Source organism: Calliphora vicina, chromosome 5 (assembly GCF_958450345.1).
Source record: "Calliphora vicina chromosome 5, idCalVici1.1, whole genome shotgun sequence".
NCBI lineage: Eukaryota > Metazoa > Arthropoda > Insecta > Diptera > Calliphoridae > Calliphora > Calliphora vicina.
In genome coordinates this window covers 4,847,146-4,873,529 of record NC_088784.1, presented here as the reverse complement: position 1 = coordinate 4,873,529, position 26,384 = coordinate 4,847,146, and the positions used below count along the sequence as shown (strand labels likewise).

General features: G+C 26.9%; 1 protein-coding gene across 2 annotated transcripts in view; it reads left to right on the top strand.

Moving 5' to 3' along the window:
- Positions 1–373: 373 nt before the first annotated feature.
- Positions 374–26,384, top strand: part of LOC135960045 (CDK5 and ABL1 enzyme substrate 1) — a 55,363-nt gene continuing 29,352 nt past the window's right edge. The window contains exons 1-2 of one of the 2 annotated variants that reach the window (XM_065511236.1): positions 374–1,005; positions 12,989–14,915. In XM_065511236.1, the coding sequence (XP_065367308.1) occupies positions 13,888–14,915 (1,028 nt within the window). In that variant the 5' untranslated portion in view covers positions 374–1,005; positions 12,989–13,887. The remainder of the gene's footprint in view (positions 1,006–12,988; positions 14,916–26,384) is intronic. The other variant, XM_065511237.1, reaches the window with a different exon arrangement.

Here is a 26,384-nt window from a genome sequence, read left to right as displayed (position 1 = left end):
GTTGTTATTTTTAATTCAATATTTATCAAAACTTTGTAAAAACAAATCTTATTAGAAAAATATAAAACATTTTAAGTTTTAAAATTATTTTTTTGCGATTCATTTAAAAACGGTTAATTTTTATGTGAAAACATTTATTATTAAATTAATAGTATATATTTTTGTAAATATTGTAACATAGAGGGAAGATTAGTAGTATTTCATTGGAAATACAAGAAATTATTTTGTTTGTTGAATCAATTATATATTTCCCGCTAAATTAGAAAACTAGCGATTTTTAAACAAATCGTGATGATATTGTTCTAGAAAAGTCGGCAACACTGCGCACCAAAGCAAAACGTCAAAATAAAAAATGAGCAAAAACACAAGAATGTAAAAAAAATTTTCACTTTATTTTATATTTTTCCACAGGCGAGTTATATTTTGACGAGAAATACTTAGAAACGCGAGAAAATTATAATAAAATCTATTAAAATAAAACGAAAAGTTAAATAAAAAGCCTATAATAATTAAAAAATTACAGCAATATTGTTGAAATACAACAGTCGAAAACAAAAGTTTAGCAAAAAACGAAAAATTTACGCAACTTGCAGAACCTCCACCAGGAGTACCACTCCACTTCAACACACAGCGAAAGAGATAAAATTAATAAGAAAAAATTATAACCATAAAAGCGAATTAAGAAAAAAATATATGTAAAAAATATTCATCATAACGAAAAAGCCATTAAAATTTAAAGAAAAAAAAAAGAGTCATTATTCACCAAATCCACGTAAAGAAATGTTCTTGTTTTCTTTCCACGAATAAATTATAAATTTTATTTTAACAATTGTTTTCACAACAGATAGGTAAAGTGCAAAGTGTTTTTTAAAATTTTATTCATTTCCTTACAATAGTTTAAAATTATTTGCAAAAATGGTACGTTTGAAACACTTGTAAAAAAAATTCCAAAATTTTGTGTTAAATTTTGTAATAAGAACAGAAATCTTAAATATAATAACAAAGGTAAGTTGGAATGATGAATCTAATTATGAAATGCTTTTAAAAAAATTCCATTGTTTTCATTTTTCCATCATGTAGAGTTACATTTATACGCTTTTGTTTTTCCTATTTATTCCCGTCTAGCGGTAATCGATTTTCCTCATAATTTTCACACTTTACACTTCCTACTACTCGCTCTCTTTCTTGCCAATTGTCTGGTCTCTGCTTATGTTCCTGATTTTCTTTATTATTGTTGTTTAATTTTCATTCTTACTGGTTTTTCTTTGGCAAATTTTGTAAGCCGGTTCCTGTATTTCAATATATTTTCTTGTTTTTCCTCCAATGCGTATTGTATTCATGGTCACGTGATGTGTGCATTTTCATTCTTATTGGACAATGTGTATTGTCTTCCATTCTTGCGCTGGCTGGCTGACAGGCAGCTATGCTGAGTTTCTTGATGTCATTGCAATTAATCATTTGAATAATATTGTGTACATAATGTGTCCAATTGGAATGTTTTGAGTCACAGTGTCAAAATAAAGGTGTGATGATGATAAAGAAAATAAATAATACATCCAGCATTAAATATATTTTTGTGTTAAGAATAAAAATTTCAATAGTTTGACATGTTATATTCTTCTTAATTTAGAAACCTTGTATTTTTGGTAAAAAAATATTCGAATTTAAATCTTTTATTACAAGCATATTATTGAATGTCATTTTAGAAATTGGCACAATTACATTTGTCTTATTCATTCATAAGATTTCTTCTTATTTTTTTTTAACAAAAAACTCAAAATAAATTGGTTTTTTGCAATGCTTTAATTAGCAACAAAATCTTGGCATGTCATTATAATAACTACGTCATTTTTAAATTTGTAGTCATGATATAATAAGTTGTAGACTGTTGTTATCTTATTATTTACCAATAAAACAAGAAACAAGTTCTAAATTAACTTTTGAAAATAGAAAAGTTTTTGAATAGCCTATATCTATTTATATTTGTTATTTTTATATAACTTATAAATTTAAACGATAAGATTATATGCATTGTTATATATACAAACATACTACAAGTTCGAAAGAGTTAATTCTTTAACTTATTTTTCAAAAGCCAATTAAATTTGATCTTTTTATCAATTCTAAAAAGTATTCATTACAAATTTTCTATTTAGTGCTACTAAATACATAGTTACTTTCATTCCTTTGATAATTAACGCCAAAGGGAATTAGTTCCTTATTGAATCATTGACTTTTCTTTAAATAAATTCTATTACAAAACCAAATACAAAATGTTTACAAATTGGACGAAGAAAAAACTTGTTTGTTAAAGTTGAAATAGATTTGAATTAAAAACAATAAATGAATAAAAAAAAACATTTAAAAAAATAACTTATTAATGACCATAACTTCAACAAATAGATATCTACGGTGTAAAATACCCAGCAGATAAATTTACCTAAAAGGGTAAAAATTACCAAATATTTTTACTCCATAAGTAACTAAACCCTGATAGATATCTATTTGTTGAAATTACGGGCATAAATGATATAAATGTTCATTTAAATCAAACCAGTTACTGCATTATCTATCTAAAAGCTTGTCGCGAGTTTTTTCTGATGCTAGGCTTGTAGCGATAAGCTTTTATATCATATAAATTGTATAATGTAATATATAGTATGATTTAATTTAAAGTGTATTTTTTTTTCTTTTTAGAGAATTTCAATAAAAGCTGTTTTTTATTATTAATTTACTTTTTAGAGCACTTTGAATTTTTTACATTCAAAATACCTTAAAATTCATGAAATTTTTAAGTTCGAAATTGGAAAATTTAAGAAATTCGTTTTAAATAAAACTAAAATTATTTTTTTAAGAATCCTCATGAATTAGACAATAGTTTTGAAAAATTTTCGAAAATAAATTTGAATTTTCGAATTTAATTTCGAACATAATATTGTATGATCAAGAGATTATTTTGACAGCTATAACAAATTTTTGAACATAACTTTGAATTTTCGAACATAATTTGCATTACAGAGAACTGGTTCACAATTCAGTTACATATTTTAACCTAAAAAAACATAAAAACAAATAAACCAACATTGGAATATAAATAAAAGCTTGTAACTCTAAAACTACATTGAAAATACTTTATTTAAAATTTATGAAAATTGTTATGTTCAAAATTGGAAAATGTAAGAAATTGGTTTCAAATAAACATAAAATTTTTTTTTTAAGAATCATCATAATTAGGGAATATTTTAAACAACTTTAAAAAATTTTCGAAAATGAGTTCGAATTTTCGAATTTTATAATAGTATTGTATGATATAATATTGTATGATCACGAGATTATTTCGACAGCTATAACAAATTTTTGAACATAACTTCGAATTTTCGAACATAATTTGTTCTAAAAAACCATAAAAATAAATAAACCAAAATTGGAATATAAATAAAAGCTTGTAATTCTAAAACTAAATTGAAAATACTTTAAAATTTATGAAAATGTTTAAGTTCGAAATTGAAAAATGTAAGAAATTGGTCTCAAATAAACATAAAATTATGATTAGGGAATATTTTAAAAACTTTTAAAAATTTTCGAAAATAAGTTCGAATTTTATTTCGAACATAATATTGCATTGTCACAGCTTTAGATATGAACTAAAAATTATTTTGACAGTTTTAAACAATTTTCGAACATAATATTGAATTTTCGAACATATGTATGTATGTAATTTGTATTGACATCAGATGGTTTTTTCAAAGTTTCAATACATAATTTCATTATGAATTAAATTCACAAATAATAAATTCTATTCTAAAGATTTCTTTCTTTGTAAATGATTTTCTGGAATAAAATGCAAAGATTTTTATACAAAATTAACTTTTTTAGTGAAATGAGCTCAAATTTAATTAATAATTTAATGCTCTGACACATATTATACGAATATACATATAAAAAAATTATATTTATATTATGCGGTTTTAAAAAAACACTATGCGTAACACTTGCAGTGACAATTGTTCAATAAGGGATAAAATTAAAATTTTTTTAATCTGGCTTAAATAAATCATATGTATATACATTTGTTAGTCCCTTGTAATTTTGGGTATATGACTTAAAAATTATTTTTTTTTTAAATTTTTTCTTTTATTTAGAAACATTTGTACAATATAAATTTATTCATGATTTTGGATATTGATAGCTATGAACTTTTTCCTTCATTCTGACAACATATGGATTCCAAGCCAAAATAACTGCTCATCTTTTGAGGTCAAGAACGAATCATGTAGGATACTCTGTTGTAAAGTGAATAGTAGTCGGTCTGGACTATAAGGTGGGTGAGGCAAAACTTCCCAACCCCTTTTTAACAGGTATTGCAATATGTGACCGAGGTTTGTCATGATGGAATATTACAGTTTCATGTCTGGGGGAATATTCTGGGCATTTTTCGGCAAATGCTCACTTCCAACGAATTAGTTGCATTTACTACAGGTTCCCTGTCTTGGTCTGGTCAGATTTCAACAGCTCATAATATATACATATGATAATTTAGCTCTCACCAAATACAAAGAATTTTCTTATCGCCATGGATATTTGGCTTTGGTGTCGATTCGGTTGGTTGGCCGGGCTTCACATACGATCTCTTATGGTTCCATTTTTCATCGCAAGTAATGATTCTATGCAAAAATGATTGGTATTCAAATTTTTTGGCTGGCCTGGGCGATCTTTGTCTTCCGTGTGAAAATCCCCATTTCTGAACCGCACAAACTATCTCTCGCACGTTGAAACCGGTAGAACACATTCACCATAAGCTTTGGTGAGCAATCGGTGTTCTTCAGTAGCACTTTTTTTCAATTGCGTATTAGATATTTCTAGTAACATACAGTAATTAAAAATTCCTCTAAACTTTCATATTTCTTACATCATTTTAATATAAAGTGTGTAAATGGATTCATAAAATTGCCAAATTCTGGAAAAAAAGCTGTTGAAAACATAATTGCATTGTTTACAAAGATTTTTAACAAGAATTTAGTTTCTTTTTTATATTTTTGTTTTTATTTTAACTAAAGGCTATTATGTTTTTCATATTATGCTTTCCTAATATCTTTGTTTACAAAAATGAAATTGTTTGTTGCCCCTTATTTTATGTCTTCATTTCGTAATTCTGACTTGAATGAAATGAGTGAGTGAGTGAATGCGTTCGCTGCTCTTGACTGAAAAAAGTATAAAAATATAGAAAGAAATTCAAATCTTTACAAATACTGAAACAAGCACAAGCACTTTAACTACTACTACTACTATTAAATATACCCTATAAAATACTCTTTAGATATCACTAGATGTCTCTGTAGTGATTGTTGTTTGTGCATTTTTTACCGCTCTACCTAAACTAACGATCGTTCGACCAAATAACCAACCAACCAAAAGCCAAACAAACGAAACGAGCATGTACGTAGACTTTTAATGAAATCTCTTTTTTTTATATAAATATTTTTCATAATAAACATTTTTGTGTATAAATACTTTGGAGTTGTAATAAGAACTCCTTAGTTTAGATTGAAAAGCTGAAGTAAAAAGGTTTTCTTTATAACAAACATATTTCTCATAAAGCTTTTATTAAATAAATACTACGCTAATTTATTCTTGATACCGGCATATTTTTTCAAATTCATGGAGAAGAAATTGTCAAAATTGTTTTTGAATTTAAATTTATTAAAAATATTTAAAAATTATAAATATTTTTCTAAACGTTAACTGTGCAACACAAAAAGCCTTAAAATGGAGTGATTTTTTTTTTAAAACAAGGACTTTGATGAATGAGTTCGAAGGAAAAGGGGTAAATATTTTAAAGTGAATTAAATGTTTAAGCTATAATTTTTGTTAATTTATTACCGGCTTTTAATATTCTTAAAAACATTCATATTAAAAGTCTTTAATCTTTTTTTATAAATTAAGAAAATAAATTTTTATAATTTATACAAATTTTAATTAATTTTTTAAAAATTTCATAAAATATTTCACATTTTTGTAATTTATAATAATTACTCGATTAATTTCTAATAATTTTTTCAAAATTTTATATTTATATTAAAAAAATTCAATATTTTTTAATTAATCATTTAAAAAGTTCGTAAAAAATAGGAAGAAAAATTGTTTACTTAAAAATCGTTTTTATTGAATACTTAATTTATTTAAGTAAAACCTATTTACGAAATACTGATATTTAAAGAATTTTTTGTTTTTTTGTGAAAAAAAGGATCGTTGATTAATATGATATTTAATTTTTGTGAAAAAGCGAACATTCATTGATTTGAAAGAATCCTTAAAAATTCGGTTTTTAGAAAAATTTCAAATATGAATTTTAAAAGAAATTTCTAACTTTTGTGCATAACTTGATTTAAAAAAATACGATCTTTTGTAAAATATATTTTAAAAAATTATACTTTTTGGAAAACCAAATTTTTGTGATTTTTTTTGGATTTGTCTCAAAATTTAATATAAATTAATTAGAGAAAAATAATGAAATTTTTGTGTTTTTTTGTGAAAAATTTCATCATTTGTTGTTAGAATATGATTAAAAAATGGAATTATTTTTGTAAAAGTTGATCTTTCAGTCGATTTCTCACAAAATTTTATAGTTTATAAAAAATACCAGCAAAAACTTTACTTATAAAATCAGCTGAAAAATAATGGGAACCAGCTGGTATATAAATTTGCCTTGAGTTTGAGGTCTATCATAAAAAGTGAAAATATTCTTATGTTCCAATTCGTAACGCTTTAGTTTTGCTTCTTCAGCTTTCGCAAAAAACGTTGTGCTACAAAAACTTCACAAGTTTTAAGGCGCAACTATTTTTTTATTTTTTTTTAAACACAAGGCTTATGAAATAAATATTTATTTTTCACTCCTAAAAGTATACATGAAATATTAAAAAAATCATTATTTACACGATTTAGATTTATATTTCAAATGGTGATGAAGAAGAAGTTACATTTAAAATTTAAGTTTTTCTGCGTTTATTTATTATATTTTAGTTTAGTTTAGTTATATTTATTTTGGCTGAGATTTTTTTTTTCAAAAAGTCGATTTAAAAAAAAAATTTACTTTTCTGAAAAAATCAAAATGTTTTTGTGAAAACTAATTTTTTTAATGGAATTTTTTGTTGTTGTTTCTTTTTTTAAATTTTTTACAAATTTCCAACTTCTCTCAATAATCAAAATTCGATTTTTGTTAAATTCTTTTTTTAAGGTGAATTTTTTTTCAAAAGTCGTTTAAAAATATCAAAATTCCATCTATTGTGAAAAAGTTGATCTTAACAAATATTTTTTAAATTCGTAGTGCTATGAAAAATGTTAGTTTTTATAAAAAATACGATATTTTGTCAAATATTCGCATTTAAAATTTTTTTTTTTACTTTTCACAACAGTCGTTCTTTTCTGATAATTTTATCTTTAATAAAAATTTTGATCTGTTATAAAAAACTCATTTTTATTTCATACAGTTGTGTAAAATTTTAATGCATCTATTGAGATAAAGTTGATCATTATTTTTAATAAAAATACATTCGTGTTTTAGAGAAAAATTTGATTTGATAAAAAAAATTTAAATTTTTTTGAAAAATTTTACACATATTATTACACGATATCTTATGAAAAAGTAATTTTTATTTTTAATTTGGTCTTTAAATGCCTAAAATACATTTTGACTTTTAAATTTTTTTTTTCAAAATTTGAAAACATTTTATTTTTATTAAAAACTAGTTACCGGGTCTTCGTCCGGTAGCATTTACTAATGTTAGTTCTTCAAGTGTCTCCAACCCACAAACACCTGCCTGTTATTATTTATTTGCAAATAAAATATCTAAATTTGTACTGCATACTTTATGGAGCTTTTTTATTACAGTTGACTGGACTCAAAAAATTTTTTTTCGAGTTTTACCCGGAATTTTTTAATTTTTTTCTTTACAAACTATCTTTTGAAAATTTCGAATCGAATAAGTAAAATCACCCAAATCGCTCCAGCCGTTCTCACGTGATGTCATTACATACATTTCATTTTTATATATATAGATACATTCGTTTTTATACCCTTCACCTTCGTGAAAAGGGTAAATATAAGTTTGTCATTCCGTTTGTAATTTCTACATTTTTAATTTCCGACCCTATAAAGTATATATATTCTGGATCCTTATAGATAGCGGAGTCGATAAAGTCTTGTCTGTCTGTCTGTTGAAATAAATTTTCTGAAGACCCCAGATATCTTCGGGATCCAAATCTTCAATAATTCTGTCAGACATGCTTTCGAGAAGTTTTCTATTTAAAATCAGCAAAATCGGTCCATAAATAACGGAGATATGAGCAAAAAACCGGGACAACCTCGATTTTTTTACCTATTTTTGATCTATATCTGGATTACTAAGTCATTAATATAGAAAATATGGATATCTAATGATAGATATTTCAAAGTCCATTGCAACGATGTAGATAAGGCTATAGTATGTTTGACCTACAATGGGTCAAAATCGGGAAAAAAAAATTTTAACCCGAATTTTTTTTTCATCAACAAATTTTTTTGTCATACATTTTTTTTCCAAAAAAAAAAAAATTTAAAAAATTTTTTTTAAAAAAATTTGGAAAAAACTTTTTAAAAAAAAATTTGAAAAAAAATTAAATTTTGTTCACCTAAACATATTTAAAAAAATTTATTTTAAAGTATAATTTGGTGAAGGGTATATAAGATTCGGCACAGCCGAATATAGCTCTCTTACTTGTTTTTAATCAATTCAAGTTTGGACTAGAATAGCCCAGAATTTAAACAAAACCTATAAGTTTGAAATAATATTATTCAAATATAAGATAATAATGAAGTACTTTTAAAATTTGTATATTGTTCAGATTTAACTTCTATATACTACATTTTAACAAAAATCTGTACATCCAAAGCAAATTTAGTAAAAAATGCCTGCAATTTTTTCATAAAATTTAAATCGCAGTTTAATTTTACAACGTTACACAAAAAAACGTTTGTCTTGAAACGCAAAAAAAAAAAACTTAAAACTTCTCTTACTAACATGAATTTATTACCATTTTTTGTTTCTATTTCTCCTTTGCATTACAAACACATGATTCATGCAGTCAATGTTCAAGCTCTTAAATAGATTCTAAAACGCAACTCATTACAAGCAAACAAACACACTAAATAAATATAACACCGGCATTATTATTTTTATATTTTTTTTTTTCACAATTTAGAATGAAATACAATTTATTTTATTTAGAAAATAATAAAAATGCACGACAACAATGCTTAGAAACCGGCAAAAATGAGGGTATAGAATGGAAACTAAACTCATCAGACAGACATGTTTTGAAAACATTAAAATGTCTGTTACTATGTGGTTGGATGTGTTATGTGCATTTGTAATATTGTTGTATATAAACAACTTTTTGGAAAATTTTGCCATAGTAATGCAAAAGCAAAATGCATTACTAAACGTTGGAAAAATAGAAAAAAAAAAAATAAAACATTAAACCGGCATCTGGAAAAAATAACACGCCGTTAAGTCTCTTGAGAATTATACATCAAGTCTATGGAACACAATTGGCATTAAAGCGTAAATAAAAAAAAAGAAAAAACTGTAGCTAAATACTTCAATAAATGTTAAAACAAACTCTTGCCAACTTTTGTTAACAATTTTTTTAATGTAGTATGTTGCAAAAAAAAAACTGGAGGAGAAAAAGCTTTTTGGAAAAAATATGAAATAAATGTGAAAAGAGTTTGGGAATAATAAAAAAGAGAGCAGAATTTGTAGGGAACTAATTTAATTATAGACTGTTGAAGTAATATTTTATGTATTCTTCAATTGATTTGATTTAAAACAATTTAAAAGTTAATTGATACAATGATTTTTATTAAGTTTAATAAATAGACATGAGAATTGAAAAAAAATTTTGTTAAGAAACAGAAAATTGAGAAAGCTTAAACAAATTGTTATACAAAAATTTATATTATTTCAGAAAGTGATTGTTTATTTCTTAAATAATTAGTTAAATTTCAGCGTTAAAACTGAATTTATTTAAAAATATGTATCCATTCAAAAAACAAATACATATATCGAATATATCGAGCCTTAACTGCGAAAATATCTTAAGTGCATAACAGCAAACTTAACAGGATAAGCTTTTTAATTCATGTTTACATTGAACGGGGTAAGATAAAATTGTTTTTTCTATAAAATTGTAACAGTATTTGGTAATACCTATGAAATCTCAACAGATTATTTAAACGATCACAAATTATAGATTTAGAAGTTGCCTCTTAATGAAAACATTCACCTAAACTGTCCGACTAACAAAATTAATGAGTTATAACAACGGTTACCACGATTTTTTTTTATCTATGTATGGATTACTAAGTCATTAATATAGATATCTAATGATAGTTCTTTCAAAAAGCCTAGAAATTCGGTCTGACAATGGGTGATTAAATTTTTTGTGGAATTTTTTTAATGTGTTTATTGTGTAAAAAAATCAGAGTGTATTTTCCATTTTTCTGAAATGAATACCCCTAATTTTTTTTCACCAAATTTTTTACCAAAAAATTTTTTTCTAAAAAATTTTCATCAAACAATTCTAAAAAATTTTCATCAAACAATTTTTAAACAAAAATTGTTTTCAGTACACATTGGAGATTATTTGTTTTTTATTTAGATTGGAACATTTTTTTGGAAAAAATATTTTGTCAAAAATCGGTAAAGATCAAGTCGAATTTTTATACCAGCTGGTGGCGAATTCAGACAAATACGAGCGAATTCATACGTTTTTTTTTATATATGGAGTTTGATATTCGAAATAACTCTCTCATTGTGGAGAATTTCAAACTCCATTTATAAAAAAATGAATGAATTCTAACAATAGATTGTGGGCCGATTTTCTTGAATATAAAGCGGGACTACAGCGGATATATTGATGTAAAAGTTATGTATGTAAGTTATTTGGGGGCTTTGGAAAGTAGATTTCAACATACAGATGGATTCCGAGACAAAAGAACTACTAATCTTTTGAGGCTAAGAACGAATCAAGCCAATAACGGGTATTCTGTTCCAAAGTGAAGCGTATCCCAAAAAGAAACAAGATCTGCATTGATCGAAAGAAATAGTAGTCTGATGGGGCACGTTCTGAACTATAAAGCGGGTGAAGCAAAACTATCCAACCACTTCATTCTAAAATATTTTATCAGGTATTGCAACATGTGGCCCATTACATTATCGCCATGGATATTTGGTTTTGGTGTCGGTTGTCCGGGCTTCACATACGATCACTTACACCCATTTTCCATCGCAAGTAGGGTTTTTATGCCGGGAATTCCCGGTACAAATTTCCCGGGAATTTTGCCAATTTTTCACTACCCGATTCCCGGGATTTTTAGTTGGAAATTTTGTAAATGATTTGATTTAACAAAAATTTAATCATTCAAAGTTTGAATGAAATGGAGGCTTTGGAATGAATCTAAAAAATTAAATATTAAAAATGGATTTATGGAATGAAAGGCTGACATTCTTTAATTACGGATTAAGATTTTAGTGAATTAAGCTCAAATTTTATTAATTAATTTGAAGCTCTGATATTTAGTAATTATAACACTAAGTTTTTATATGAAATTTGGCTATAATATTCCTAATTTACAGTATTATAATATTTTTCGGGAATAGCCGGGTACCCGGGAATGTAGAAAAAAATTTGCCGATTCCCGGGAATCAAAAAAATTCGAGAAATAAAAAACCCTAATCGCAAGTAATGTTTCGGTGCAAAAATGATTTTCTTTTATAGCGTTCAAGCAGCATTTCGAACATAAGTGTTAAAAGGTCTCTCAGCTTCAATTGGTATGGCATCCAATTTACCTGATAAAGAAGTAAAGCAAAACTTCCCGCATATGACCTTTTGTTGGCACAAAATTCGACATTTTGAAGCTAAAAAGAAAACTTTGTTGTTTACACTCAACAAGTGAGAATAAATGATATGTACCCTTCAAAAATTAAAAACTGCCTTCAAAAGATTCCCCCATATAGATTTTTAGTGAAAAATTCGATTTAAAAACAACAAAAAAAAACTTTTTGCGAAAATTAAATTTTTTTCTTGGAAGTGTTTTTTTCACAAAAAATTATATATTTTGAAAAATTAAATTTTTGTTCAAAAATTCAATCTTTTGAAAGAAACTAATTCGGGAGATTTTTATGATTTCTCAATGCCAAAGATCTATAAAATAATTCATAATTCAACAGGCGCTTCATTTATGAACCATTTTTTCTAGTTTCATTTATAAAAATTTCTATTTTTTAATTGTTAATTTAAAAGCTTTTTAATTGCACTATTAAAAATTAAGATAAAATTTTGAATTTCTCTAAACAAAACATTTAATTTTATCTCAATTTAAAGCCGGAACCACCCCATAGCTTAATTAATCCTGAAAGCTTTTTTATCTGGCCTTTGTTGCCTCACAGCAATATGGAGTATTTTACCATAAACTATAAAAGAGTATAAAAACAACTAAAAGAGAGCCTTAAAAACACAATTTCTAAGTAGCTCTCTTTTAAGTCTCTTACATCTCTTGTTTATTTTTTTTTTCAAAATCCATTCATGAATCCTTTAACCGGCTCTTGAGCTTTTCTCTCTCCCACGAAGTACATTGTTTTCCCGTTCTCTTTTTGTGGCGGTGTTTTGCCGTTTTAATTGTTTAAAAAAAATAATACAAACGGCTGCCTGTTGTGTGGGGTAGGTCTCTGGCTGCATAGTTTATCTATCTTTATCTTTAAGTATACCAGCAGAGTATGAATGTGTACGAATACGTACATACACTATATTTCTTTTTTCAGTTACATTATGCACTTTTATTTCTATTTTATCTACTTCCACTTCCACTAGCCATTTATACAAACACACTCACTTTGTGCTCACATACAAACATGTATTTATTTTATTTTCTTTATATTTTCTATATTTCCAGAATTTTCCGGCAAATCATATTGAAACCTGCTAGCAGACAGACGGTTGCATTACAAACGGCGGCAACTGAACTAATACCACAATACACAATAATCAATAATTACAATTGTTACAAAAAAAAAGAAAAGAAAGAAAAACAACTAGAATTTTGTTTTTTTGTGCATATTTTTCTGGTCAAGTGTTTGTTAAAATAAATCATTCAAGATGTCGCGTTTAAGTTTAAAATCTAGTAGTAATTTAATTTCTAATTTAAAGACTAAAAAGTTTATGTGATATTGGTTGAACAGGACCTTTTAACAGCTGTAATATAAATTGCCAACCACTAAAATCCAAGTACACACAAGTTTCTTTAAAGAAACTTAAAAAAATTAGAAAAAAATCATCCAACAGCACCTTCCTTTACATTAAAAAGTGTTTGCCAGTCAAAACTTTAAAAAAAATATATAGCTGCTGAACATTTAAAACATATTTGGAACTGAAAGTAATCAAACAAACGGTTTTTGTTAAAAATTTATAAAAAAGTCGGATTTTTTTAAAAAAAAAAAAAGTAAAGCACGCACAATTGAGTAATTGAATTGCTCAATCCTTTAGCTGAAATATCGATCGAAACACTTAAAGTTTGAGAGAAAGAGAGACATCATTCTTGCTTAAAAGATCTAATCTAGCACGTTCTAAATAAAAGAGAATACGAAAGTTGTAAAATCGCTCCCTTAGTAAATTTATTAAAAAGTCTCTAGTTTTTGCGTTTTAATTTAAAGCATTTAAAAAACTTGAAATTTTTTTTTTTGAAAAAGAAAAAAAAAACTTTTTTATTAAAAGAAACACATTAAAACACCGTGAGAAGTTTTCTCCGTCGGCTGTTTTACGAAAAAAGCATCTATAAACAATTGTTACTGCCTAATGGCAAGTAGTTCGTTCAATAAAACGAGACACAGGCGCAGACTGGCTGCGATCTCGTTTCTATCGAATATTTCATTAGATGGCACACATCGGGATACTAAATTTGGAGCAACAATTGGCATCTGTGGCACAGGTGCAACAAATAACGCAACGTCGGCAAGATTACGTGCAGGTACAGGCACTGGTGGCAAAGGCAGATTTGAAGGAGGCGGCAACGAGAACGTACTTACCGGCAGCGGTGGCGGCGGCGTCGGCTGTAGAACACTGTCAGCATTATCAGCATCATCAGGAGAAGAAGGAGGCGGCAGTGGCAGCCATATTAACACTGTGGGAGTGGAATTATTTGGGCATCAATACAACAATTGCAACAGCAACAATCATTCGCAGCAATTCTATCAAAAGGGTTTCTACCATCAACAGCATCAGCAGCAACATCAGCAACGCAATGGCAGCATTTGTGGACAATCACAATCACAGCCGCCGCCAGCAGTCGCCGCTGCTGCTCTCCAGCTGTCAGCTGGGCAAATTGCAGTTGATGAAAATCATATGGATGTTTTGGTCTGTGGCAGTATTGGAAGTGATGATGCCGGTAGTGCGGATGGTGATGGGCATTTTAGTGAAACTGAAAATATGGGTTACAACTTGATAAATGCACAACCAATTAACGCTAAAAGCGACGGAGGTTATAAAGCATTTGATAAAGTATCTATGGCAGCAGAAGCAGCAGCAGCAGCATCCGCTGCAACAGCTACAGGTCAACAAAGACCTGTATCTGGGCAAGAGAAACGCAATGCTAAAAGACCCAATTCAAGCGGTCGTCAACAGGGCAATGGCAATAGCAATACTATTTGTAATGGTAAAACTAACAATTATCAAAGACAACAGCAGCAAAAACCACAACATCAGCAGCATCAGGCGGCCGGCAGTGGCGGTTCGGGGGCAGAAAGTGGCAGTGATTCCGATAGTGTCAAGATACCAATGAAGGTGTCCAGTATGGGTGCTGGCATTCTAATGCCATTGCGTGAAAGGTGAGTGTTGAAATCAATTTTGTTATTTATAAATTTCAATTTAAAATAATTATAAAATAGAATAGGGTCTTATAAAAAAACCAAAAACAGTTTTCAATCTTTATCTTAAAGAATAGAATAGCTGAAGGGTATATAAGATTCGCCACAGCCGAATATAGCTCCCTTATATGTTTAAATTGCAAAATTTCTTTCCTTTTATTTATTAAATGTGTTACACTCTTGTAAAAACCCACTTGCAGCAATTGACGCAAATCATTTAGAATAAAATTACAAGATAATTCAATTTTGATACAATAAATTTTATTTTTTTTAAATTAGCTCTACATTTCTTTAAGCAAACAAATGTCTTTAAAATTATTTATACTCAAGTTGAAAAGTATTTTATCAACAACAAATTTTCAATGTGATATGTAACCCAGCAAAGTTTGCAATATATTTTGGCTCATTGATTGTTTTACTATCAGCAGATTTTGCCATACGAATATATTTTTTTTATAATTTGCTGAAATTAACTTTTTTTAAATTTGTTTATTGAGACCTTGCGCCTTTCTCTTTCGAATTACTAATTTGTTCCAGATTTAACTTAGTGGGACCTCTTAAATTGTTTAATATTGAATATTGACCGAGTACTTCAAACATTTTTGATATTTAAATATTTCCCGGGAACGGGAAATTAGGAACTCTAATTTTTTGTTGGGTTTTGTTTTTATTTTTTTAATATCAAATAAATGATTCATTTCGCTTAAACTTTTTAGTTTAATTAATCTTTTTCTATATTTAAAATGTTTTTTTTTTAATTGTGTGATATTTCTTTTTTTTTCTCTTATATTTATTTGTTTGTTTTGCTGTTTATTTGAAACTTGTATAGTGCGGCAATAAATAATAGAATTAAATTAATTAATTTATTAAGAATTCTTTTTAATTGATTCTGATAATTATGATGAAAGTTTTCAATTGTCTGCCTCTTCGAATTTCTTACAAAAATTTAAAATGTATGTATGTACGTTCACATTGCGAGATCACTATAAAATCGATATTTTAGATTTCATTAAACAAATGTTTTTTTTTAATTGAATAGACTTTACTTTATAAAATATGCTAAAAACTTTCGTTAAATATTTTAACACTGCGAACGATCCTCAAGTGATCTACATCATTTTCAGTTCGAATTTGGGATTTTCCAATTATATTTTCAAAATGTTCACATTGTTAAATGTTGGAATTGGAATTCTGAAAATATAATATGAAAACTTGTAATTTATTGAAATTCTGATGGAAAATTTTGAAATGCATTTAAAAATGCTGTAGAAACAAAGCACTTATGTAGATTCTTCCTCATTCTTTTGTTAAAATACGTTAAGTATATATTTTTTAAATGATTTTTTAAACAGTTTTCATGGTATCATTTAATTTATTGTATAAACTATACATTGCAAAACTTTTTTTTAAATTTTAAAAATTATTTTAATAAAACAAACCTTTTTCACTGAATCCTTGTAAAATTTATTTAAATTTTGTTATGAAAACTTTTTATTCGTGTTAAATTTGATATTATGCCAAATTTCATTGACCATATAAAACATATCGCACTTGATCAACAAGAGGGTATTAACTCAAAATTTTGAAAATTTCACTTTTTTCAAGAAATCAACTAACAACATCAATATCTATCTACTGTAAACATTTCAACGTATTCCGATTACTCTTTCATCTCGAAAACAACATTTGAGACCATTTTCATGATAATGTAGTGACTACTTTTATACAACAAAAAGGTATTATTTTGAGTTAATACAAAAGTTGAAATAGAAATGCATCGTATATTTTCATAAAAAAGGTATTATTTTGAGTTGAGCCTTTATTCCAGTTAAAAATAATCAAATTGTTTTATTTATATTTGGTTGTATTTTGAGTTGATACTGTTTTGTTGATAAAATTTGTTTTACTTTATGATTTTAATTCGAAATGTGACTCTTTTTATAATAAAATTGTTCACATTTTTTCAGAAAAAAGGTATTAACTCAAAAAACAGATTTTTTTTGCAATAATTGGAAAAATTTAAAAGAAAAACAATGTAATTATATTTTTAAATGGAATTTATATACTATTATGTATTCAGATTTTCAAATTCTCTTAAAATGTAACAACAAACAGTTTTTAACCTCTACTGAAAATTTTAAAATTTTGAGTTAATACCCTCTTGTTGATCAAGTGCGATATACTCAGTCATTGTAATAATTTAACATGAACCTACAATATAAAAACAAAAGTTTTTCAAAATATCTACACAATTCTCTTCAGCTGCAAATTTTTAAAATAATAATATTTAAAACATTTTAATACCTCATTTCCTATAATATTTCAAATAAGCCCTAATAAAACCATTTGAAATTTAAATAAAACTACACGTTTTTACATCGATACTATACAAATAATTATTTATTAAATGTGTAATGTTGATTTTCAAGTACATAAGTATTTTATTTTATTTTCTTAATCTAAACAAAAATTTCAAATAGTTTTGTTTTGGTGGTGGAAAATTTTTAGAAAAAGGCCTAATTTTTTTCTTTGTTGTATAATGTTTATTTGCAAATATTTGTGTGTTTATTAATTTAAGTAGATCTTTATATTAAATTAACACAGTATTTTTATTATAGAATACAAACAATTTGTTTAATGATCTTTCAGATCACAGATGCCTTGTAGCATAGAGAAATACACATGGAATGGAAACGAGAAAAAAAAACTCAAACATAAAAATTACTCAAAATCTTTACACATATGTTGTTTTTGATTTCACGTAGATTTTTTTACTAATACATTCACTTAAATTTTTGACAACTGAGTTAGGTTTTTGACACGAGAGTTTCCGATCTATGTGCATTTATATATGCCTTGCAGACAGCTTAAAATTATTTAATTTTTTTATTTTTTTTGTTATTGTTGAATTGTTTAATAATTTGAAGGCATTTTGTTTTTTAGCAATTTATTTTGATTTATTTATGAATAAAATTTAAGTTTTTTTTTTTATTTTTTATAAATTTGTTTAAGGTTGTTGAACACTTTGGCTTGTGGCCATCATTAACAGTTAAATGATTCATTGATTTATGGGAATATTTATTTATTCCCGAAAAATAACATCTGAACTTTACCCCCTTTCTATACTTGACAAATATTTATCATAACAATTAATGACGTTTGTTGTCAAGACAAAGATGTCTGAGTAAAAGCTTTATATATAAAAAAGATTGTCATAACAAGCAATAATACTAATAAATGAAGACTATACCTGAAAATTTTTTATCTTGACAACCGTTTTGACGTTTATCAGATAGAAATTTATCAGGTATAGACAGGGGGTTAGGAATAAATTATATTATGTTATTATTTTTAATAACAATTTTTACAAAAAAAAAATAGTTGTAAAATTGTCAGTTTTGTTATAATATTCTCAGGCATAGAGAATAGACATAGAGCGGAAACTCTGCTGTCAAAGACCTAACTCAGTTGTCAGAAACCTAAGTGGAGAGAATGTATTAGTAGAAAAAACTATATGAAAACAAAAACAACACTCGTATATGTAACTTTTTTTTAGTAATTTCTTTGTTTGAGTTTTTTTCGAGTTTCCGCTCTATGTTCTCAGGCATAAAGTTCAGAATAATATGGCAAATGACAAATGAATATTGTATTTGCATCTTGATTTTGTGTTGTATTATTTTATTTAGAAGCATTGTATATCAAACGTTATGTTTTTTCTTAAATGGCTGAAACTTTTCTAATTTATTTCTTCTGGAAATTCTTTCCAACTTGTTTTCTTTTATTTTCATAAAATTTTCTTTTGGTTGGTCTTGAATGACCCATTACTGTTATAGGATTTGTCCCCTGTCATGATCTATAGACCTTTATTAAAGCTTTCGCCACGAATCTTCTCGCACGTTTCAATTTAAGGTTAAGTCAGTTTACTACATTTCCGAAGATATTTACAAATTTCCATTCCTTTGTTTTCACCAGAAATAAGCGAAGTTTTTGTTATTCCCTTGACTGCTGCCAAACTTTGTGTTCATATGCTTTGATCCATGATTTGTTGCCTGTAACGTTTGCAGTCTTTAAGAATTTTGTAGAAGCGATAATCTACTAGATGTTTTCAATTTCCGAAATGTTTTGTGACACAACAGCAAACTGGAAGATAAATTTCGGAAAACCAGCAAATTATGGTGGCCCAAAATATTGCGAGTTGGTTGGCCCACTTTAACTCACTAATCAAAAGAAAATGCTGGCGATTGTTTTGAGATTTTTATGCTTCTGTAAAAACTATGAGAAAACAATCAGTCTGGAAGGTTTGAAAGAAAAAAAAATCAAATTAAATTTTATCTCTTAACCATTTCTATAATGAATTCATTATGAATTAATTCATAGTCTTAATTCTTTAGTACAAACGTATAGAATTCATTTTAAAATCGCCATTAGTTTTAAAGATAATTGCATTTTTTTTTTAAATTGTTCAAGTCTACGTATGATTAATATTAATTTGGAATAATTTTATAAACAGCCAATTTTTAGGGGGATGCAAGTTAATAATATTTAATAATAGAACAATGAAATGTTCTACAAATATGTTAAGAACATATTAAGGAATAAGATTAGATAATTTTTTAAACATTTACAAAACAATTTTAAAAACTTATGACCAATTTTTTAAAAAAATTCAATAAAATCTAAAAAAATATTTTCAAAATTTATTTATGTTAACAAGTTTATTATGAACTCAAAACAATATTTATATTAAACTAGTTGACCGCCCCGGCTTCGTCCGATAGCATTTACTAATGTTAGTTCTTCAAGTTTCTCCAACCCAAACCTGCCTGTTCTTTTTTATTTGCAAATAAAATATCTAAATTTGTACTGCATACTTTAGGGAGATTTTTTATTACAGTTGGCTGGACTCAAACAATTTTTTTTTCGAGTTTTACCCGGATTTTTTTAATTTTTTTTCTTTACAAACCATCTTTTGGAAATTTCGAATCGAATAAAATCGCTCCAGCCGTTCTTACGTGATGCCATTACATACATGGACCATTTCATTTTTATATATAGAAATAGACAATATTTATATTTCTTATTCTTTATTTAATTCATTTAACTAAAGCAAAATTTTCTTATTATTAAAAATTTTCATTCAAAAATATCCAAAAATTATTCATTCCTGTGATAAAATTCATTATATTGATTAAATTTTAATTTTTTTTTTTTGTTAAATTCAGCTAAAATTTGAATTGTAGAAAAAAATCAAATATTAAACAAACTTGCCTGAATGAAATTTCTAGAAATTTCTTTTCGCCCCAGCATTTGAATGAATACAACGAATACTGTTGCATAACCTTTAAATTAACGATTTCTACCCCCTTTTCCAATACAAAAAAAAACAACGCACAAACCTACATATATAAAGGCAACAGCAACAGCAACAATAAAATTTAAATATTTTCAATTGTATTTTTGAGAAAAACAAACAATAAAAACACTGAAATCGTACAAGAAAAATTCATGGCAACTACAGGTTATTGACACTCATTAAACATTGCAACAGAGACAACAACAAAACAACCATTAAAAAAAACTTTTAGCTAAAAAGCAAATGCATTGCAAATGAAAGCTTTTTTTTATTTAAGAAAATTTTATGTATTTATGTATGAATATTATTTGCAAAATGTTTTTTTTTTATTTAATATTGTTGCTTATAGCCCGGTTTAAGCAATTCTCATATTCTAACCGAGAATCTACATTAAAAGGTATTACAGAAAACAAGGTCACCAGCTCCTAGAAATTACTAAAAATAAATTTAAAATGAAATAGAAACAGCAAACAGCTAAAATAGACATACAAACCCACACTAGAGATTTTATGGGCATGCTGATGCCTGCACTTTTACAAAGCTTTGATGTTAACAGCATTAACCACAACAACAAAAACATCAACTACAGCAAATGTAAAAAAAGCTTTACAGAGTTCATTGCATTCACCACCGACCGACCTTTAATGTAACAAACGAACAAACTAACGCTCTTTTTCAATGATTTTTTTGTTTCTATTTTTTTTTTTGTTTTGTTGCATTTTTCTTTAACGAAAGGCGTAGTTAATATTAGAGTATACTATGTATTACGTTTTTCAAATACAAATACAAAAAGCTTTATTATTGTTATTGTATTTCTAGAACCTACCTCAACTCGTTGTTTGTTGTGTTAGGTACGAACGAATGAATGAACGAACGAACAAGTAACTTGTCTCGTTAGCTATTTTCGGCTGTAATGCAATGCAGTCGAATGCATAAAAAAAGCTTTGCAATTTGGTGGCTGCTTTTGTTTTTAATAGATATTTTGCATAATATACTCTTTAAAAAAGAGCTAAATAAAGCTTTTATATTTATCTCGCACAGTGTTTTAACTATAATTTACATTTGAATGATATATATTACATATTTTGTGGTCTCTTAACATTTATCCCTTCCCTCTTCAATTGGTTCAAGGAAGTTTATAGACCCTTTTTTCTAACTCTTGTTGTTGAGAATTTTATCTAACAGCAGAATGATCGGAAACTATTCCCCCCCAACCCTCTACTGATTTATTTAACATCATAAATGTTGTTTATGTGGTTTTTATTTTGCATATGTGGAGATGTAGCTGATATTAAATTATGTCAATTAATATGCACAACATGATTAATTATTGTTATTTTTAGCATTTATTATTGCACACAACACTCAGTATATGGCTTAGATTTGTGGCAAATGTACAATTTTTAATAGATTATAAATTTTGCAATGTCACTTGTGTTAAAATTGTAATTAATGTGGTTGAGTAATTGGTTATGATACTAATATTGCAATAAACATATGTAAGTACTACGTAGTTGTTTAATTTAAAAGCTTATGCATTAAGGGTTAAGAAAAGCAGCAATTGATGAGCTTTTGCTGAAGTGTTTTCAAGTGATGTTATATTAGAAGTTTAGAATATTAAGATTTATAGCTTTTAAGCTTTAGTAAGATAATTGAAACAAGTCCAAAAGCTTTAAGTAAAAAAAGGCTCTTCAATATCAAATCTTAATTTTTTTTCACTTAAACAAAATATTTTTTAATTTTTTTTCGTTATTTTTGCAAAAAATCTTCTATGAATTTTTTAAATCTTAAAAATTTTATACATTTTTGAAAAGAAAACACAATTTTCTAAAGTGATGATAAATATAAGTCTTAGGAACTCAATTTTATTTTTTATTATATGTATAAGTCCGTCTGGCTGTTGAAAATAATTTGCCGTAGCCCCCAACTAACCTACAAACATGATTGATACATCAATATATCCTATATAGTCTTGGTTTGGTTGCTATTCCAAATTAGGAAACTCGGCCCAAAAATGGCTGATCAACGACTACCTCGATTTTGTTTTTATATTTTCCCTATAGCTCGATTTGCTATGAAATGAAAGGCGTTTCAAATGGGACAATTTCGGAAAAATATTTTTGACCAGAATTTTTTTTACTAAAACAAGTGTTCAAAATGATTATTTGAATATAGCAAGTTTTAAATATAAATTAAGCGAAGTATATATTGCGATTTTCGAATTGTTTTTTTTTTTTTTTTTAATTTTAAAAAAAAATTTTTTTGTTTTTTATTTTTTTTTTTGGTGAAAAGCCATTTATTTTTCTATTTTGAATTTTAAACAAAGGAAGTAAAAACCTGTAACACAACAGCGAAAAATAAGTAAGACAAAATTTGTTTTTGATAAAGTCAAAATATGCAATTAAACAGTAAAATATGCTCTAAAACCGCAAAAATATGACATAAATATGCTCTTAAAACAAATATATGCAAAAATATGCATTTAAGGATAAAATATGCAAAAATATGCACTAACAAATCGATGCCAAAATTCTTAAATAATTCTGAAACGTGTATATGTTATCCATGTGCTCATTAGACTCACCAGAAAAAACATGCATTTCCATATTTTGGTTTTCCTGGCCAAAATAATGCTGATCTTTTGAGGTCTACAACGAATCAAGACAATATCGGATAATCTATTCTAAAGTGAAGCTTATCTCAGAGAGAGCGTTCTGCATCGATCGAAACAAATAGTAGTCGGACGGGGCAAAGTCTGGAGTATAAGGCGGATGAGGAAAAACTTGTCAACCACTTCATTCTAAATAGTTTTTAACAGGTATTACAATATGTGGCCGATCGTTCATGATGAAATGTTATGGTTTCATGTCTGGCCGTATTTCGGCAAATGCTTGCTTTAAACGAATCAGTTGCGTTCGATACAGGTTTCATGTGGTTGTCTGGCCATATTTCAGAAGCTCCCACCAAATACAGAGAATTACCTTAGCATCATGGATATTTGGCTTTGGTGTCCATTCTGCTGGTTGGCTGGGCTTCACGTACGATCTCTTACGCTTCGAGTTATCGTAATGGATCCATTTTTCATCGCAAGTAATGATTTTCTCTTATAGCGTTCAATCATCGTTTCAGACATGCTAAACAAGTTTCAAGGTCTCTCTTCAATTCTTATGGTACCCAATTTCCCTGCTTTTGGATGAATCCTGCTGCTTGCAAATGTTTTGGAATTGCTGATTTAGTAGTTCCCAATGATTTTGCAAGCTTTTGATGAGTTTGACAACAATCTTCAAGGAGTAATGCCTCCAATTCTTGGTCTTTAAACATGTTGTCAAAATCACCACTTCTGAACTGCACAAACCATCTCGCACGTTTAAACCGATGAAACACATTCACCATAAGCTACGGTGATCAATCGATGTATTTCAGCGGCACTTTTTTTTCAAATTAAAGAAGTAAAGCAAAACTTCCTGACGCTTTGTTGGTATAAAATTTTACATTTTCGAAGCAAAAAAAAAACTGTTGTTTACACTGTAATTTTGAATAGCTAAGTGAGAATAAATGACTCTTCAGAATGACAAAAATACGATCCAAAGATACACCATCTATTGTAAATATCGAATTTTTAAGTTTCTATTGTCCAAAAATTTAACTTTTCAGAGTTGTGGAAACGAATTTCCTTAACATTTTTGACAGTTCATTTGCGAGAGTGTAAAAATGCACAGATTACACTGTTTGCGAGTCATTTAAACCTTAGTAAGTTTTAAATTAAGCGAAATATATCAATAATAAGAATTATATTAATAATAAAATCACTCATACCACGCGTGATCCGTATTATGAATTAAAATAAACAACTAATACATTCTAAATGTGGTTTACGGGTGGTATGAGTGATATTTTATTTATATTTTCACATTTTTCGCGAGTATACGATCCGATTTAATCAAATTTGTATACAAGGGGTTTTTGCTTTAAGCTTTTTTAATATCAAAATGTTTAGACATTTTATAGAGTAAAAGCTTTAAATAGATTGTTGTTTAAAAGCTTTGCATGTTAATTTTTGTTTACAAGTAAAAATACACATATTCAGCCCATTTTTATTCATAATTGGGCTGATTATAAAAGCTTTGTGTTGTTAAGCTTTTTGCTTTTATGACATTTTTGTTGCTTAAACTTATTTACTAAAGCTTTAATATTGAGGTTTTTCATCAATCAATTTATTCAAAGCGTTCTTAAAATTTTGTATTTTTTTTTACTTTAAGTTCTTTATTAAAGCTTTAATATTGATGTTTTTTTTAATAAACACATGAAAGCTTTACATGTATACAAAGGTTTTTTAAAAAAAGGAATTTTTGTAATTCAATAATTAAAAACTTTCAAAATCTCTAATTGTTTCTTAAAAATTCCAAATTTTTCTTAAAAAAAATGAAAAGCTTTTCAAAGATTTTTTAAAAATTCTAATAAAACTCTGATATTAGAAAAAGTTGACTTGTTATTTACACTTCTTAGTGATTTAACTGGCCCACTGTAGTTGTTTGCTTTTGTTTAAACATGAAAACATAAATCTTTGCTTTGATTTATGTGAATTTTTTTATTTTTAAATTTTCATAAACAATTTTCTACGAAATCTAGCGTAAACAAATTGAGGCAAACAAATAAAATTCAGAGTTTATATTTGATTAATAATAAAAATATCAAAAATGTTGAAGATAAATGATAAAGAAATTAAAATGACTGGTGAACTGCTGAAATATAGGAACTATAATAAAACGACTTAATTAAACATGTTTATATTTAATAAATCTGTTTAACTGAACTGCTGCTGTCTGGACCAGTAAAGTAAACAAAATCAAATATTTAAACAAGAAAGAACTGCAAACAAAAAAAGTAGCTGAATATTAACAAACAGACAGCAGCAACATTGAAGTGTTATCAATGCAAAAAAAAAATAAACTGAAAGAAAAAATCAAAACACACAGAAACTAGGTCTATGATTTTGATTGCGTTAAAAAGTCAATGTACTTTTCCAGATATACAACACACACTTGCCAACAATAGACAATCCAAACAAACACTGTGGAAGACAGACAGCAAGTCAGACATACTGACTGAATGTCTGTTTGTCTGTCACTCAAAAAGAGGCAAACAAACGAACAACTGACTACATTCCTCCAACGAACCATCCGTCCGTCAACTAATATCACAACGTTTGAGTATTTTAGTTAAATGTTTAATGAATAAAGCTTTTGTTTGTGTCTTTTTTTCTATTTAGTAAAGATATTTTGCTCGTGTCTGCATTTAATTGTTTTGTTAAACGACATAATTTTCTGTTTAAATTTGTGTTTTTTTTTTGGCATGCTAACAAAATGATATGGCTAAAATCAGTTAGACGAACAGACAGAAAGTTTTTGGGTAAACAACTTAAAACACGGTCAAACATTAACTTTAATTAAAACTTTTCCGTGGAATATTTTTGTTTTGATTAAATTTTTCATGATTAAATATAGTAAACAACTTTATAAATAGTAAATTTATAAGATTAATTTATTATTACCACTTTTTGTTTTATAAAAAAAAAAAAAAAATTTCTGCAAATTTTGGCGAGTTTGTTGATTAAATATGTTTACCTCTTGATCAATTTGTTAAAATTTAATGATTAATCATAGTAAACAGCTTTATAAATAGTTTTTGTTTTAGATTATTTTATTATTACTATTTTTTTTATCAAACAATTTGATTGTTTGCTAAATTTTAAACCGAATAAGGTATATAATTCGCAAGTGCTGGTTTACACACGTCAAGTTTACTTGCCCAAGTCTTGAGTTTGTAGATGAGAGAGGAGAGGACATTGTAAAGATTTTCCTCTTTTGATCCTCTCTCTTCTATAAACTCAAAACTTGCTCAAGTAAACATGACGTGTGTGAACCAGCACTACCGAAAAAATGTCGACGAGACATATTGTTATTTTGGTTAAATTTGTTTACCCATTGATCTATTGGAAGTTTAATGATTAAAATTAGTAAACAACTTTATAAATATTGAATTTATAAGATTAATTCATTACTTTTAAGTTATAAAAA